A 15,409-nucleotide genomic window follows, 5' to 3' on the forward strand; every position below is an offset into this window, starting at 1 on the left:
GTGGGGGCAATGGGGGGGATGAGGAGGGGAGAGGATCGGGGGGCAGTAGTGAGAGGAAGGGGAGCCATGGGAGGCAGTGGGGGGGTGAGGAGAGGAGGGGGAGCCATGGGGGGCAGTGGAGAGGGACAGGGAGCTGGGGGGGGGTGCCAGGGGGCACTGGTGGGGGGCAGCAATTCATACAGGTGGGGCTGGTGCTGGAGCGGCTGAGCTGCCAGTGTCCTGCCTGTAATCCCAGCTAATTGGCTTTGCCCCTCAGCCCTGGTGTTCCTGGGGGCGGGGGTGGGAAAATAAGAGGATTTCTCTGACTCCTTCTTAAGGCCCCGCTGTCCCGTCCGCTTGCTCTGTGCCTGACCTGGAGCTGCCTGTCCCAGAGTTGGCTGCCGCGCCCCGGTGCCCGGCCCCATGCCCCACAAGCGGCTAGATGAGGTCGAGTCGGAGACATGCAGAGAGGGGCAGGACCTGAATAAGGGGGGCCAGGCGCCCCCTAAGGAGGAGGAGGAGCCCAAAGCCAGCAAGAGCCCCGGCTCCGAGTCGCGTCGCAGCTCACACTCCAGCCACGGGCGCAAGCATGGCAAGAAGCATCACGCCGATGCCCATGCCGACGCCACCAAGGCCTACTCGCCCTTCCTCAACACTGTCTTCGGCAGGGTGCGCTTGCCTGGGGCGGAGATGGGGGGGGCAGAGCAGGATGGGGCACCAGGGAGGCAGGGCATGAGGGTGCTGGATGTGGGGCAGGGCATAGGGGTTCCGGGAGTGGGGCAGAACATGGGGCTCCAGGGTGGGGCATGGGTGTGCTGGGTGTGGGATGGAGCATTGAGGTGAGGCATTGGGCTTCGCGGGGGGCATGGGTGTAGGGTAGGGCATGGGGCATTGAGGCGGGGCATGGCGTTCAGGGGTGGGCATGGGGGCGCTGGGTGTAGGGTCGGGCATGGGGCTCCAGGGTGGAGCATGCGAGTGCTGGGTGTGGGGCATGGGACACTGGGTTGGGGGCAGGGATGGGTACATGGGAGTGGGAGCAGTGATGGGGCACAGCATGGGGATTTGAGGAGGTCAGGATGTGGGGGCAGAGTGGGATGAGGACATGGGGGTGGGATGGGGCAGGGCATGGAGGCACAGGGGGTAGGAGCAGAAATACAGGTGCGGTGGTGGGGTATGGGTGTGTGGGGGCAGGAGGAGTGGATGGATTGTTGTGGGGGGCTGGGCTCGAGGGAAGAGGGTGGATCATGGGTACGAAGAGGGGGAAATGTGGGCAAAAAGGTGCCCGGCAAGTGTGGGCATGGAGAGGACAGGCTGTGGTGTGAGAAGGGCTGGGCATGTGGGGTGGGGAGTGCTGTGTGGGGGTGGGCTGGGAGAGGAGAGGCAGCTGCAGTAGGGAGGCAGTGGGGGCATGGCCAGTTGGACGGTGTTGGTTGGGGAGCTCTTTGGGGTGAGATGAGGCATGGCTAGCTGGATTGTTTGGGTGGGGAGGGCGGACCATGGCTGGGTGGGCACGATCATGGTGGGGGCATGCTGGGGTGGGATGGGGGCAGCAGGGCAGGGTGGCTGTGCAGCACGTACAGCTTTCTGATGCCCAGAACGGTGCTGGGGGGCAGGCACCCTGCCCCCAGGCTCCTCCAGAGCGGGGAGGCGCTGGGCAGGCTCAGAGGGCCCAAGGGGTGGGGGAGAATGGGGCACTGCAGGCACCGGTGGGCCAGGGGTCCCCACTCCCAGATGCTCCACTCCACAGCCCCACTGGTGCCCATCATTCCCTGGGGCCAAGAGCCTGGAGGGATGGAGCCCAGTCCTCCAGGTCCTTCTCTGCCCCCCAGGCAGCTCAGTGGGCTGCAGCATGGCATGGCGCCCTTGGGGCTTAACAATGGCCCTGCTGCCTGCACCCTGTCACCCCGATTAGCTGGTATAAATAACCCCTTCTCAGCTCCCTGCTGGGAGCCCGCCAATCCCATTATCCCTGGGCGTGGGGCAGCCAGTGCCGGGGCCAGTCAGAGATGGGGGAGTAGGGGCTCTCAGGCGATGGAGTGGGGAGCAGGGCCCTGCTGGGGGGAGTGGGGCAGGGGTTGAACGGGTTGAACCATTGGAGGGCTGGAGTGTGGGTGGGGTGGGGGGCACTGGGAGCTGGCCGTTGAACCAGGCTGGGGCTGGAGATCACAGCTTTGCCCACAATCTCCTTAATCCCAGTTTCAGCAGGTTAATTTTGGCTGGGATTTCTCACCTGCTTCTGTGGCTTCTAAATGAAGTTGCCACCCTGACAGCACCTCCCGCGCCTCCCCTCCCCCACTGGACCCTTCACATCACCCCTCTCTGCAATGAGGTGTGTGCTCAAAGAGATGAGACCCCTCCTCACATTTCTCCAATAAAATATCACTGCTGGGCCCAAAATCCTCTAAGGGATGCTGGCTCTGATCTGGCCCTGGAGTGGGGAGGACTGCCTGGCTCAGGGGGCAGTGAATGGAACACAAGGCCTTTCCCCTCTAGGGGATGCCAGCTCTGATCTGGGCCTGGGGCGGGGGCACTGGCTGGTTCAGGCGCTAGGGGGCCAGTTGGCTGAGGCAGGCTGGCGTGGGGTGCTGGCTGTGCTGTGGGGCTGGGGGCGTGTGGCTCTGCTGCGCTGACCCTGCTGTTCAAGGCTAGTGGGGAAGGTGATGGGGATCGAGTTACAAAGGGCAGCGGTTGGGGGCATTAGCACTGAGCTCCCAGCATCCCTGGGAGCCACGGAAACACCCTGGGCATGGAGCCCCTGTCGTCCACCCCTGCTTGCTTTTTGGGGCTGCTCTACCCTCTGCCCTCCCCCACTTGCCTTGTTCAATCCCTGCTTGCTCTGGGATGGGGGCAGTTTTTCCCAGTTAGCCCTTTCCTGCTGTCTCCTGCCCTGGCTCCTGACCCTGCTTGTCATGCTGGCATGGCTCCTAGGGGTGGGTTTTGTGGGGAGGGTTTCCCTGACAACAGCTCTGTACTGGGGCTGCCTATCTAAGGGGGGTCCTCCCCACGTTCCTGGAGTCTAACTGCCTGCTCTTCTTTCTGCCCCCAGGAGAGAGATCTTTCCCCAGTAGAACTGGATGGTGAGTTGGCAGGAGTGGGGGCCTGCCCCTGGAAGGGGGGCACTGGGGCCCAGGCATGTCTGTTTGACCTCTTAGAGGTGGGGCAATAGATTGTGCCTGTCTCTCAGACATGCCCAGTCCCCTCTGGGTCAATGGCCAGGGACACAAGGAAGGGCACAGTGCCTGCCAATCTGAGGGGGTGGGTCTGGATTTATTTGTAGACTCTCCCAGTTGTGACCCTGTCCTGGGCTAGAATGTCTCTGGGCAAACCTAGGCATGCCCAGCCTGCAGCAGAGGATTCTGGGTAGCATATCCCACCTGGCATTGCCCACTTTACAATTAGAATGACCACTAGGGGGCGTCCCAGCTGGAGCCACTGCTACTGGTGGAACCCCTCACCGTGCACCCCTGGGGGTCCTGGCAGCAGGGGCTTGGGCGCTGGGTGGCATCAGTGCAGCGGCCAAAGAAGGGGTCACCCCCATGCATCGATGGCCAGTTCGGGTTGGTTCTGACCCAGTTCTCACCCCACTGTGGCTGGTTTCCTTGGAGCCCCCAGGGGGACGCCCGGGATAGGCACCCCAGCGCTGAGGGTGGCTCTGGCTCTTCCTCTTGGCAGAGCTGCTGGACGCCTTCAAGGAGTTCGACACGGACCAAGATGGCTTTGTGAGCTACAAGGACCTGGGCGCCTGCATGCGCACCATGGGCTACATGCCCACTGAGATGGAGCTCATTGAGATCTCCCAGCACATCAAGATGAGGAGTGAGTGTGGGGAATGGCTGTACCCTCAGGGGTCCCTCCCCGCACTGCATCTCACCCACCCATGAGACCCCTTCTCACTGCTCCTTCTGTGGGACCTGCCCCTGCCCCAGAGAGACCCCCGTCCCCTCAGACTGTTCCCCACCGTGGGACCTGCCTCTGCCCCAGAGAGACCCCCGTCCACTCACACTGCTCCCACCTTGGGACCCAGCACTGGCCCCCGAGAGAGACCCCCATCCCCTCAGACTGCTCCTCCCTGTGGGACCTTCCCCTGCCCCAGAGAGACCCCCCTCCTCACACTGCTCCCCCCTGTGGGATCTTCCCCTGCCCCAGAGAGACCCCCATCCCCTCACACTCCTCTGCCCCATGGGACCCTACCCCTGCCCCAGAGAGACCCCTGTCCCCTCACACTGCTCCCCCTGTGGGACCTGCCTCTACTCCAGAGAGATCCACCTCCCCTTTCACTGCTCCCGCCGTGGGACCTGCCCCTGCCTCTGCCCCAGATAGACACCCCTCCCCTCACACTGGTCCCCCCGTGGGACCCTGCCCCTGCCCCAGAGAGACCCCCCTCCTCACACTGCTCCCCTTGTGGGACCCTACCCCAGCCCCAGAGAGACTCCCATTCCCTCACACTGCTCCCCTGCCATAGGACCTGCCCCTGCCCCAGAGAGACGCCCCCTCCCCTCACACTGCTTCCCCCTGTGAGACCTGCCCCTGTCCCAGAGAGACCCCACTCCCCTGATGTGACTTCCCTCCGTGGGACCCCTCCCCATTGCGGGGGCTGGGCACTGATTTCCTTGTCTCTCCCGCAGTGGGTGGGCGCGTGGACTTTGAGGACTTTGTGGAGATGATGGGGCCGAAACTGCGGGAGGAGACGGCCCACATGGTGGGGGTGCGTGAGCTCAAGATCGCCTTCCGTGAGGTATGGGGGTGTAGGGGAACATGGGCACAGGGGGGAGGGGGAGCAGGTGGGGATGTGGCTGCACCCATCCAGTCGGGCGGTCCCACGCTCACCCCATTCTCTGTCCCCCTGCCCCCAGTTGGACAGGAACGGGGACGGGGAGATCAGCAGCATGGAGCTGAAGGACGCCCTCCTGGCCCTGCTGGGGGAGCAGGTCCCGCTGCCGGAGGTGGAGGAGATCCTGCGCGACGTTGACCTCAATGGGGATGGCCACGTGGACTTTGACGGTGAGACACCCTCTGCAGCACCCACCCCACCAACCCCCTGGGGAACCCATTGACCCCAGGGACTCCCCTCACCCCACTAACTGCACTGGCCTTTGGGAACCTGCCTCCCACCCACTGGTGCTAGAGACCCCCCACCTCCCTTCATACTGAGCCCTAGGGATACCTCCTCTGCCCCCCCCCCCCCACAGCAAGGACTCATCCCTGCAGAGATCTCCCCCTTCTCTCCCTGCCAGTGTCTTCCTGTGACACCCTCCCACCCCCGCAGTCCTCTCTGTGCTCTCCCCCTTGTGTTTAGTTGTGTGCTGGGCCCTTAACCCAGAACTATAGGGTCTAGGTCCCTGGGCTAAAGAGCCACCCCCCACCCCCTCCAGAACAGGGTGAGGCTCAGACTCACTTTCTAGAGCCCCAGGAGGGCTGTTTTTTCACAGGGTGCCTGGGGGCAGAGCTGCCTCCTTTGGGATTGGATGGAGGAGGGGAGGGAGCCAAAGCTAGGACTGGGGAGGGGCAAATGAGAGGAGTGGCAGTGATGGCTGCGGGGTGGAGGGGACAATCTCCCCCCAGCATCCTGTCTCCCGGGGGGCATGATTCCTCCCTTTGGCTGCTCCAAGCCCTCACCCTGCCCTTCACAGCCCCCCTGCAGCCCTGTGCCCCCTCCTGTAGAAGCTCTACATGCACTGCTTGGGGTGGGCAGCAGCATCCTGAAGCCTGGTAGGGGGAGCTGTGGCACGGGTTACGGTCTAGGGGATGCAGTGTGGGGTAGCACAGGACAGTGCAGTCCGGCTGTGCTGTGCAGGATGTGCATTGGGAGGTGCTGGTGTTTGCTCACTCCAGGTCCCACGTTGTGTCTCTCTCAGAGTTTGTGATGATGTTGTCCTCCCGCTAACAAGGCCCTCACCCCCCATCGCCATCGCCATTCCAGCCTCCAGGGGACCCGAGCAGCTCCAAGTGGATCCCCACTTCTTGACAACTGGTGACCCCCCTTCTTCGCCAGCAGGAAGTTCCCTCACGCCTCCCTTATGGGCCTAAGAAGACCCCTCCCACCGGGTCTGCCTGCCCCTCTGCTGGCCCCTCTCCCTCACAGTGCGCTGCCAGGGAGCAGGGGCCTGAATGCCCAGTTGGCAACCCCATTGGGGGGCTGCTAAGTCTCTGACGAGGGCAGGCCCTGCACCCCAGCTGGGAGCCCAATAGGCGGGCTGTGGAATTTATTAAAAAACTACACGTAAGAATAAAAAACCTTCCCTTGTATTTCAATGAGCTGGATGGCAGTCTGTACGTTTGCTCTCCGGGACGAGGCCCCTTTCAAATACTATGCACGCGTCACATTCCATTTCCCAAAGTGAGGCTAAGAGGGAGAAAAAGTAAACAGAGACAGACGTGCCCTGATGAATGCAATGTGGTGCAATGAGCCTTTGATGGTGATGCACATAAAAAAAGACATACAATTCAAGCCTAAATTTTATATTTACTTTTGACTTAGGGTAAAAGCTGAAACGAGCCAGACCTGGAACGGCATTATAATTAATTATATCACATTTAAAGACAGTGGAGAAAGTGACATGTACTTGGGAAGACTATTTTGGGAATGACCAGAAATGATTAATTATTAATTGCTTGTCATCCCAAAATATTATTCTCAAGGGTGTGTTGTTGTCTCCACTGAGCATGCTTATGTCCAGAGTTCTTATATTTAGCTTTAATGTTAGTTTCCACTGTCTGAAAATGTTAATTCTGGCACAAATGACAGATCGCAATCTAATGCTAGCCACCATGTTTGTTTGGATTTTAACCCTACTAGCCTCGTTATGGGTTGGTTCCTGAATATTCAAGATTCAAAATTAAGAGTGACCTATGATAGACGCAACGTTACACTACAGTCATATGAACTTGACGTTACAGGAGTCATATGATGGTATCAAGGTATGCCATGGCAGAGAAAAACATTGGGAACCACTGCTTTGGAGGACTCTGCTCAGTGGACCAGGCCCCCAAGGGGGTCCCACTCTTCCTCCAGGGCTGGCCACACCCTCACTTGCCTCTGGGCTCCAGCCCTCCTGCCTCATGTGGGGAGCTCTGCCCAGCAAGGCCAACTGAGCCAGAAGTCCGCTTAGGGATGTGTAACTCTCCAGGGCCTGATGCACTCCAGCGGGTATTTGCAGTGACACGGGGCAGCTTTTCCAACCAGGGCAGGGTTGGTTAGTCCCCTGGCATACAGCTTTCCAAGTCCTGAGGGTAGCCCAAAGAAAGGAAGGTTAAAGCACAATCCTTCTGGCCAAGCCCGAGCAAACCACCTGCCTTGCTGTAGCAAATTCCATCTCAGGCACTGTGTCTCTCTGGCGTCCTTAGTCGGGGCCAGGTTCTTCCAGAAGCCCACTCTTGGTCCTCCACTGGTCACCTCCCAATCCTTTGGCTCCAGGCAAGGACATGCAGAATTCACAGCCCTGCCTGCTGTCCAGTGTCCAGTCCTTAGGGCTTCCCATTGTCTCTCAGGACCCTCTCTTGAGCTGGGTCAGTTTCAACCAGTTTTCTGATGAACCTATTCATTGCGGCCCAGACAGCAAGGTCTCTCACATACACACTCCCCTCCTGTCCCACACAGCCCCCCCAAGAACTGATTTAACTCTCCACTCCCAAACTGGCTAGCAACACAGTACAGAGGGAAACTGAGGCACACAAGATTCATAAAAATATTACAGAAGATTTCCACTTCAGCACAGCTCTCCTCCCTTGGGGGCCGAACTGAGCAAGACGGCTTTACCCTTTGACCTGGGAGGCTTGAGCCCACCATGGTTATTAGGAGACGCCCTAGCATAATGCCCATTTCCATGGTAGCAGTTCTACCTGGCACTTGCGAGATGCGTACAGCACAGTTTCTAACCAAGCGTACAGGTTTCACAGCACAGGGCAGAGCTGTTTCACACCCTCCCTTTGGTCTGTTCTGTTTGATGACATGAGCAGGGTGCACATGGGAAATTTCCATGCAGTCCCCAGCCCTTTGGCCACCCCAGACCCTTTGGGTTTGAAACTGAGTCCTGCCACTACCTCCTCCCTGTCTTTTTCCAGGGAAAGATGAGGGCACGGAACCCACATTCCTCCATGGGTCAGCCATCCTGGCTGCAGACCGGGGTGTCCTGACCCCTAGGTTGGCTAGGAAGTGACCCTGTGAGCGTCTGGTGGGGTCAACCTGTTGCCCTCACCCTCAGGACAGAGTCCTGTCTTATGGTCCCCGGCCCTGATGGGCTGTGATTCAGACTGTCTTGGGTAGGCGCACCCATCAGGTCCATGGCCATGCCCTGACAAGTTGTGTCCAAGTCCAGTAGCTTAGCTAGGGCCTCAGCCACCACTGGACCTAGCTTGGCCTCTACTTCCCCAGGCTGGCTCCCTTGGTCACAGCAGCAGGCCTCAGGGAAGTTGTGCCTGAGCCCATGTGACTCACATCTGCTGTGTGGAGATGGCTGGGTCCATTCCTCTGCCCCACTTGGATACAGCTGTCTGCTTATGGGTCTCCCGACCTTAACCTTTCCTCCTTCTCCCTATATGCACTGTCACTAACACCTCCGGTCTGCTTGGTTCAGACTCTGGGCTAGGCCAGGAGGAGGGGCTGAATTTTATCTTAAAGTGACACATTCATTCCCCAAAAGGAAGTCAAAGCTGATGTCCTGGATGTCTGCCAAGGGATCTCAGCCATAGGTAGGGCCAATGGCTTCCCATTTGGAATCTTCCTTCAGGTTGTCCTGCCTTTCAGGATTTGATGGGGTTTCACCAGCAAGGATTCTCTCTGTCCCACAGTCCCTCCAGCCCATGAATGTCTTCCCATTAACCTTCTGCTCCCACTACAGCCTTAGGCTTTCTGTCCGCTAACCATGTTTTAAGCTTGTAGGGACATATCTTACAAAGTTGTTCCCCAGATCCTCCAGTGTAGTGACACCTGCATCTTTGCCCCATCATCATTCTTCCATCAGGGTGGTGGCTTCCATATGTGTCACAACCTTGATCTTTTGCATACACTCCAAACCTTTTCCTGTAAGCCTCAGGTGTCATTTCAGATTTAAGCAGTGGAGTCTTTTCAAATTGTTCATGGCCCCCACTATCAATTCTATCCGTTTGGCTGTATACCTGTATTGCTTTGGAACCGAGTGAGACAGACTGTACCCCTGAGTCCACACCCTATTGTACAAGGCATGCCGTGAGAGGTATCCGTGAAAAAACTCATAATTTGCTGATCAATAATATCATGGCAAAATATACATAGCCACGTTCTATGGGAAGTTCTAAACATAAGCGGAGATCATGACTAGAAGTAGGTTTTCCAGAGACTTCTGGGGAGTGGCCAAACCAGTTCCTCAGAGAGGAAGGACAAATTGATGCCTCAGCCTGGTGTCAACAAGCAGGGCCATTACCTGCTAAGTGGCCATTCTTTGGCAGGAAAGGGGGCAGGGGCAAAAAAACCCCAAACCAAAAACCCTACATCTTAGCAAAGAACCAGCCTGGGGTTCCACTCCACACAGGCTGCCTGTCGCCTGTTCCCAGCTGGAAATGCATCTCAAAGTGGGGACAGGACTATAAAAAAAGGGGGCAGACACCCCAAGGGACTCCTCCTTCCTTTCACTCTGTCCATCGATTTGCTGCACCAGAAGGAACAAAGGAAGCAGCCGTTACACAGAAGCCCAGACACGCAATCAAGGAGTCAGTGAGGCTACAGGGCCTACCCTGGAGGAAGAGTGAGACCCCTTGAGGGTCTAACACACTGAAGGGGTTCCTCCAAGAAACTGTTTAAAAGGTGCAATGTAGCACCAATCCTGTGGCAGTTGGTGTTAGAAGTGGGATACTGAATGCATCAGTAGTGTTTTGCAATACTGACTTGCTGAAGTAAAAAACAAGGTTAGTCAAAGGAAGAAGCAAGAAAATGGCATATAACTATCTCCCTAAGAAGGACATCATAAACCTGTGCGGGGAGAGAGGGTTTGGCCTAGGAAGTTTGGCCCGTAAAACTGTTGAGAGCATGCGGTGAGAGAAATTTTGCTGTGAATTTAACGTCGTTCGTTCAGGGAGGCTTTATTTGTGTTTTATCTTTACTTTTCTTGTAACCCTTTCTGACTTTTATGCTTCATTATGTATTCACTTCAAAGCTCTCTCCCTCTGTAGCTAATAAACTTGCTTTATCTAATCCAGTGTGTCTAAACAGAAGTGTTTGGGAACCTCCATTTAGGACAGCAGGTGGGTGCATATCATTTCTATGAATAAAATGATGGACTTTAAGTGAACATGTGTTGGCCAGGAAAGGGCTGGGCAGCACAGGATGTACGTTTCTGGGGAAAATCTAGGACTGGGGGTATGCTAGTGTCACCCTGAAATATAGTCAAGGCTGGTGAAAGCCAGAGCATCATCCATGTGTGGCTGGCTGGCTGCAGCCCACACACAGACACAGCTGGGAGTGACTTGTTGTTCGTGAGTTGTCCAGACTGGAGTCTACAGTAGCAAAGTCATGTAAAGGGCACCCCAGGTTAGAGGGCAGGGGTGACAAAGCTACTCACATGTCTGCATTGTACCCTGGTACTGAGTTAGTAGGTAAGACATTGGAGCTGGTAAGCAGGGTCATCCTGGTTCAAATCACAAGGCTTCTCAAAGGCAGTGATTTCGGCATCTATATCATCCCCTTAAACTGGGGCAACTGTATGGTATCTAGGCTTCCTGAGGATTGGCATCCCGAGGTCTTTCCCCACTTCCATTTCTCCATCTCCAGTTCATGCTTCTGTGTTCTTTTTCATGTTTTTGCTGCTTCTCCTGGTCAGCTCCCTCCCTTGCACAGTACTCCAGTCTCTGCCACTCTACTTGAAGATCCTTAGCTCCCAGCTCCAATTCTCACCACTTCAAGTCTATTAATGGGGAACCAGGTCATGAAGGTTCCCTGCTGAAAGGAGAATCAGGTCTTGAGGCCGTCCTGCTGCTGCTGTGGCCTTTCTTGATCTTGGACCGCCTTAGAACTTCAACTGGCTCTGGAATCTGGTTCTTGGTCCAATCATCCTTCTCCAGCCATGCACTCAGTTGCTTCTTGTTGAGCTTTCCAATGCTTAACCCTCTCTCCCAGCACAGGTTTATGATGTCCTTCTTAGGGAGATAGTTATATGCCATTTTCTTGCTTTTTCCTTTGACTAACCTTGTTTTTTACTTCAGCAAGTCAGTATTGCAAAATACTACTGATACATTCAGTATCCCACTGCTCACACCAACTGCCACAGGATTGGTGCTACATTGCACCTTTTAAACAGTTTCTTGGAGGAACCCCTTCAGTTTGTTAGACCCTCAAGGGGTCTCACTCTTCCTCCAGGGTAGGCCCTGTAGCCTCACTGACTCCGTGATTGCGTGTCTGGGCTTCAGCCCTCCTGCTTTATGCCACAAGCACTGACCAGTGAGTCCAACTGAGCTAGACTCCTGGTAGAGACTTGTCCACTTTTCAGGGACTGATTCACCTGAAGGAGTGGGGCTGGATGGGACCTGGCCAGAGGGCTGAGGCGTGGGAAGGTGCCACTCCCCAGCCTAACAGTGACTATAGCCAGGGGGTGCTGGAGCTGAAGAGGCTGCTCCAGCCACTCTCGCTGGCTGGTGGGGTACCTGGGATCCCTGGTGGGGTGGAGATTGGAGGAACCTGATATTGGAGAAAATGGGAATGGATGGGTGCACACAGACCCTGGCATGGGGAGGTGGGGAGGAGATGGGTGGCCCTGATATAGGGGAAGGGGCCAGTGGGGGGCACAGGGAGTCCCTAGCATGAGAGAATGGGGGCACACAGGGACTGGGGGAATGCAGAGAGTCCCTGCAATAGAGGGGGATGGCAGGTGGCAGCAGGGAGCTGTGGGGGGATGGAGGGATGCATGGAGCCCATAGGGTGCAGTGCACCCAGTTGACACAAGCTACCACCTGTGCACCCCTTAGCGTATTGACCCTCGCAGCTCCCCATGAGGCAGAGCAGTGCTGTGATCCCCATTGTACAGATGGGGCAATTGAGACCCAGAGGCTACATGATTTGCCCAAGGTTACCCAGGGAGCACATGGGAAAGCTGGAACTTGAATCCAGGCCCCTCAAAGCCAGTGTCGTAACCACTGGGCCAGCCTTCCATCTCAACTGCCCCCCATTGCTCCAGCACTTCCCCCTGGGATCTAACTCTTTTTGGGGACCATGGGGATCTCAGTGCTGGAGACAGACCAGGCTCAAGGCCTGGGGCAAGACCCCTAGCTCCCAGCCCCCTAGAGAGAATCAGCTCTTGGGTCCCTCAAAGCTGCTCCTCATGGGTTACGTCCCATGGACCAGTCCTGAGGCCCATGGTTGCCATGCTGCCCTCCCGCTGGCTGTTGCACTACAGAGTGTCACCTGGCTGTGGCCCCCTAGTGTCCCTTTCCAGGTTTCCCTGCCTGTCAGCGGGGCTGGAGCAGAGCCTTCTGCCCAGGCTGCTGAGCTAAAGGAGAATCCCACCAGCGTGTAGAAGAGCAGTTGTGAACCCAGCCAGCAGAGGGCAGGGTGAGACAGGTGCTCATCCAGAGAGGTTAGGAGTCTGTTCCAGATCTCGAGCTCCAGCTGTAGTGGCTCTGTGCCTTTAGCTCCGGCGGACCCCACTTCAGTGCCCAGTGTGTCGGCTGTCACACACCCCGCTGGGTCCCAGCTCCAGGGAAGATCTCCATGCTTGTAGTCTCATTCCTTTCCCTGCCCGTGGCAAAGCCGCTGGAGGGGCCTGGGTCTGAGAGCCCCAGCCAGGGGTGGGGCTGGGGGAGAAGGGCTCCTGAGAGTGGATTCTCCCATTGCGACCCCTGCACTGATCTGGATTCGCTCCCTTGGTGTGTGCGCCAGCATTTCCCCAGAAGGGGAGTGGGATTGGGGTGGGGGATGGAGTGGATGGCATCAGTTCCCCCGGACTCCCCGTATTTCTGCTCTGACACCTCAGAGCTCGTGTCAGTCCCATGTGCTCCCCTTTGCCCTATGGGGTGCATACCCTTTGCTGCTTCTAGTACTGCCCTTTCCCCACTGGGCTGCCATTGCGGGGACCTTGCATAGTTCAGAGATGGTGTCTTTCCCCCCGGTTCTAACTCCACCAACGAGCTAATCTCCAGCGCGCAGCATCCTCCATTGCCGATGCTGCAGTCACCTGGCTCGGCCGGTCTGAGCAGAGCATCCGCTGCTCTCCAGGCTCCTGGGGTAGAAGCCTCCTGTCTGTGTGTGACACCATCCTTATCAGACCCCCATCACCGTAGTAACGGAGTACCGCCCAATCTGTTTCGTATGAACCATCACGCTCCCTCCCCGGGAGGCAGGGCAGTGCTGTGATCCCTGTTGCACAGATTGGGAAACTGAGGCACAGAGCTGCTAAGGGACTTGCCCAGGTCATGCAGGGAGTCTGTAGCACAGCAGGGAATTGAACCAAGTCCCAGGCTAGTGTTTTAACCACTAGACCATCCATCCCCTCCCATATAGCAATATGGGGGGGCAGGGCAGGTGTGACTCCCCCCACCTCCAGTTGAGACCCCCTGTCCTAGTTATCCCAGCCCCTTCCTCAAGAAAATAATGGGCCTGAGCCATCATCCCCACCCAGGGCTCAAGAGTCCTCGAGCTCCCTTGTGGCAGAGCTGTGCCCTCCCCTTCCTGCAGGAGTGGCAAGGGGAACCCAGGCCTCCCACTTCCTTCCAGCCCAGGAACCCTAGAGTAAGCAGCTCCATCCATCCCACTCACTGCTACTTCCCATGGCCACTTCCTACCTTCAGGCTGATGGCAAGTCTGTTCAGGTTGCCTGGCCGCGCAGCCCCTTGCAGGCTGGGCCCGTTCCAGCTCCCTGGGAGGGCCCTTGCTCAGATGCTGTTCTGGCCAGGGTCTTGCTGCCCTGGGAGCTCAGCTGCTCTCTCCCTAGGAGGCTTCTCCTTCCAGGAGCAGCCTGTGAGCTCAGCTGTTGCTAGTCAGCAACTTCCTCACAGAGCTTATGCCCATTAACCCCTTTGCAGCTGCTACTGTGTGGGCCCCTCCTATGCTAGGGGATCTGTGGGCACCATACCAGGGTACCTCAATTCTTTCCTCCCCAGCCAGGGGTTCTGTGTATCCCACTTCCCCTCTTCCACCCATGCCAGAATCCCTCATTTCCTCTCACCACGTCCCATGCCAGGGGCTACCTGCATCCCACCCATTCCCTCTGGCCCTCCCCACCATTATTATTGGGCACTCAGTCATCCAGGGTGTCAACATGTTAAACTCTAGTGGGAGGCTATGCTGAGCTGAGATGGGGGTGTTGTTATGTGTGCCGGTATTAAAGGCGCGGTCAACCAGCTGTATGAGCTACAGACAAGTGGAGAGGTGCTTGATGCTGTGGCTGTGCTAATCAGATGCCGGGGCTCTGTGGATCCCCCATTTCAGATCCCCACCCCCGCATTTTAATAGTTTTCTGCCTATCACTGCCTAGAAATTCCCTGGGAGTTTGGAATGGATGGGGTGTGTGATTCCAAGATAGACAGACACTGGAGATGCCATCAAGCTGAGTGACAGAGTGAATGGGGTAATTATCTTTTATTGGACCAACTTCTGTTGGAGAAAGAGATGACCTTTCAAGCTCCACAGAACTCTGCTTCAGGTCTTCCCTGTATACACTCGAAAGCCTGTCTCTTTCACCAACAGAAGCTGGCCTCATAAAAGTGATTACCTCACGCACTTTGTGTCTCTCTTATCCTGGGGCGAACGTGCCTGCCACAATACTGCATATAGCCTGCTCAGCCAATTACGGACTGGAAGGCACTCAGACACTATGGAGGGGGGCATAAGTACCTTAGCTAGAAAAGAGCAGTTCTTTGTTTCATGAGTTTGCCCCATATCCCAGTTGGGCTGCAGCAGTTGGCCACCCCTGCAAGCAGCATCCCTGAGACAGTAGCCTTGTATCCAGGTTCAATCTCCCCGCTGGGTGAGGCCCCCCCCCCACGCTAGTAAGTGGCTTTCTTTAAAATTGCTCTTTTCTGATCCCATTGGAAATTTATCTACCCAAGGAAACTGACCAGCCGTGCAACAGTGGAATAAACGATTCTGCTACAGGTCTGCCAGAATAAGTCCCCATGTGGCTGCTCTATTCCACAATAAAAGTGACTTCCAAAGCAGAGTAAATATTCTGGATTAAAGTTAGTTTTGTTCTGGAATAGGGTCTCCACAGGGGGAGATATACTAGAATGGTTTATTCCACTATCCCAGTCAGTTTCTGCAGGAAGATAAGCCTCAGGGTATGTCTGGTTTAGTTTTTAGAAAGTAAAGGGACTTTTCCATCTCAGACTCTACAGTTCTGGGCTTTGGCAAACCCCAATTCATCTTTGAGAGAGGAAATACACTAATGGTGCAATCCAGAGCGCATGGAAGTTGATGATGATCCCATTGGGGTCTGGCTCAGTGTACAGTGAGTATCCTGTACTGGTGGCG

At 56.6% G+C, this 15,409-nt stretch overlaps 1 protein-coding gene across 1 annotated transcript; it reads left to right on the forward strand.

Annotated features, from left to right (window-relative positions):
• Positions 1-402: 402 nt before the first annotated feature.
• On the forward strand, positions 403-5,987 carry CABP4 (calcium binding protein 4). Its single transcript, XM_073350589.1, has 6 exons — positions 403-648; positions 3,026-3,056; positions 3,652-3,795; positions 4,605-4,714; positions 4,833-4,980; positions 5,835-5,987. The coding sequence occupies exons 1-6, from the start codon at positions 403-405 to the stop codon at positions 5,861-5,863; spliced, it is 708 nt and encodes a 235-aa protein (XP_073206690.1). The 3' UTR covers positions 5,864-5,987.
• Positions 5,988-15,409: the final 9,422 nt, after the last annotated feature.

The sequence above is a fragment of the Lepidochelys kempii genome, chromosome 6 (assembly GCF_965140265.1).
Source record: "Lepidochelys kempii isolate rLepKem1 chromosome 6, rLepKem1.hap2, whole genome shotgun sequence".
Classification (NCBI taxonomy): domain Eukaryota; kingdom Metazoa; phylum Chordata; order Testudines; family Cheloniidae; genus Lepidochelys; species Lepidochelys kempii.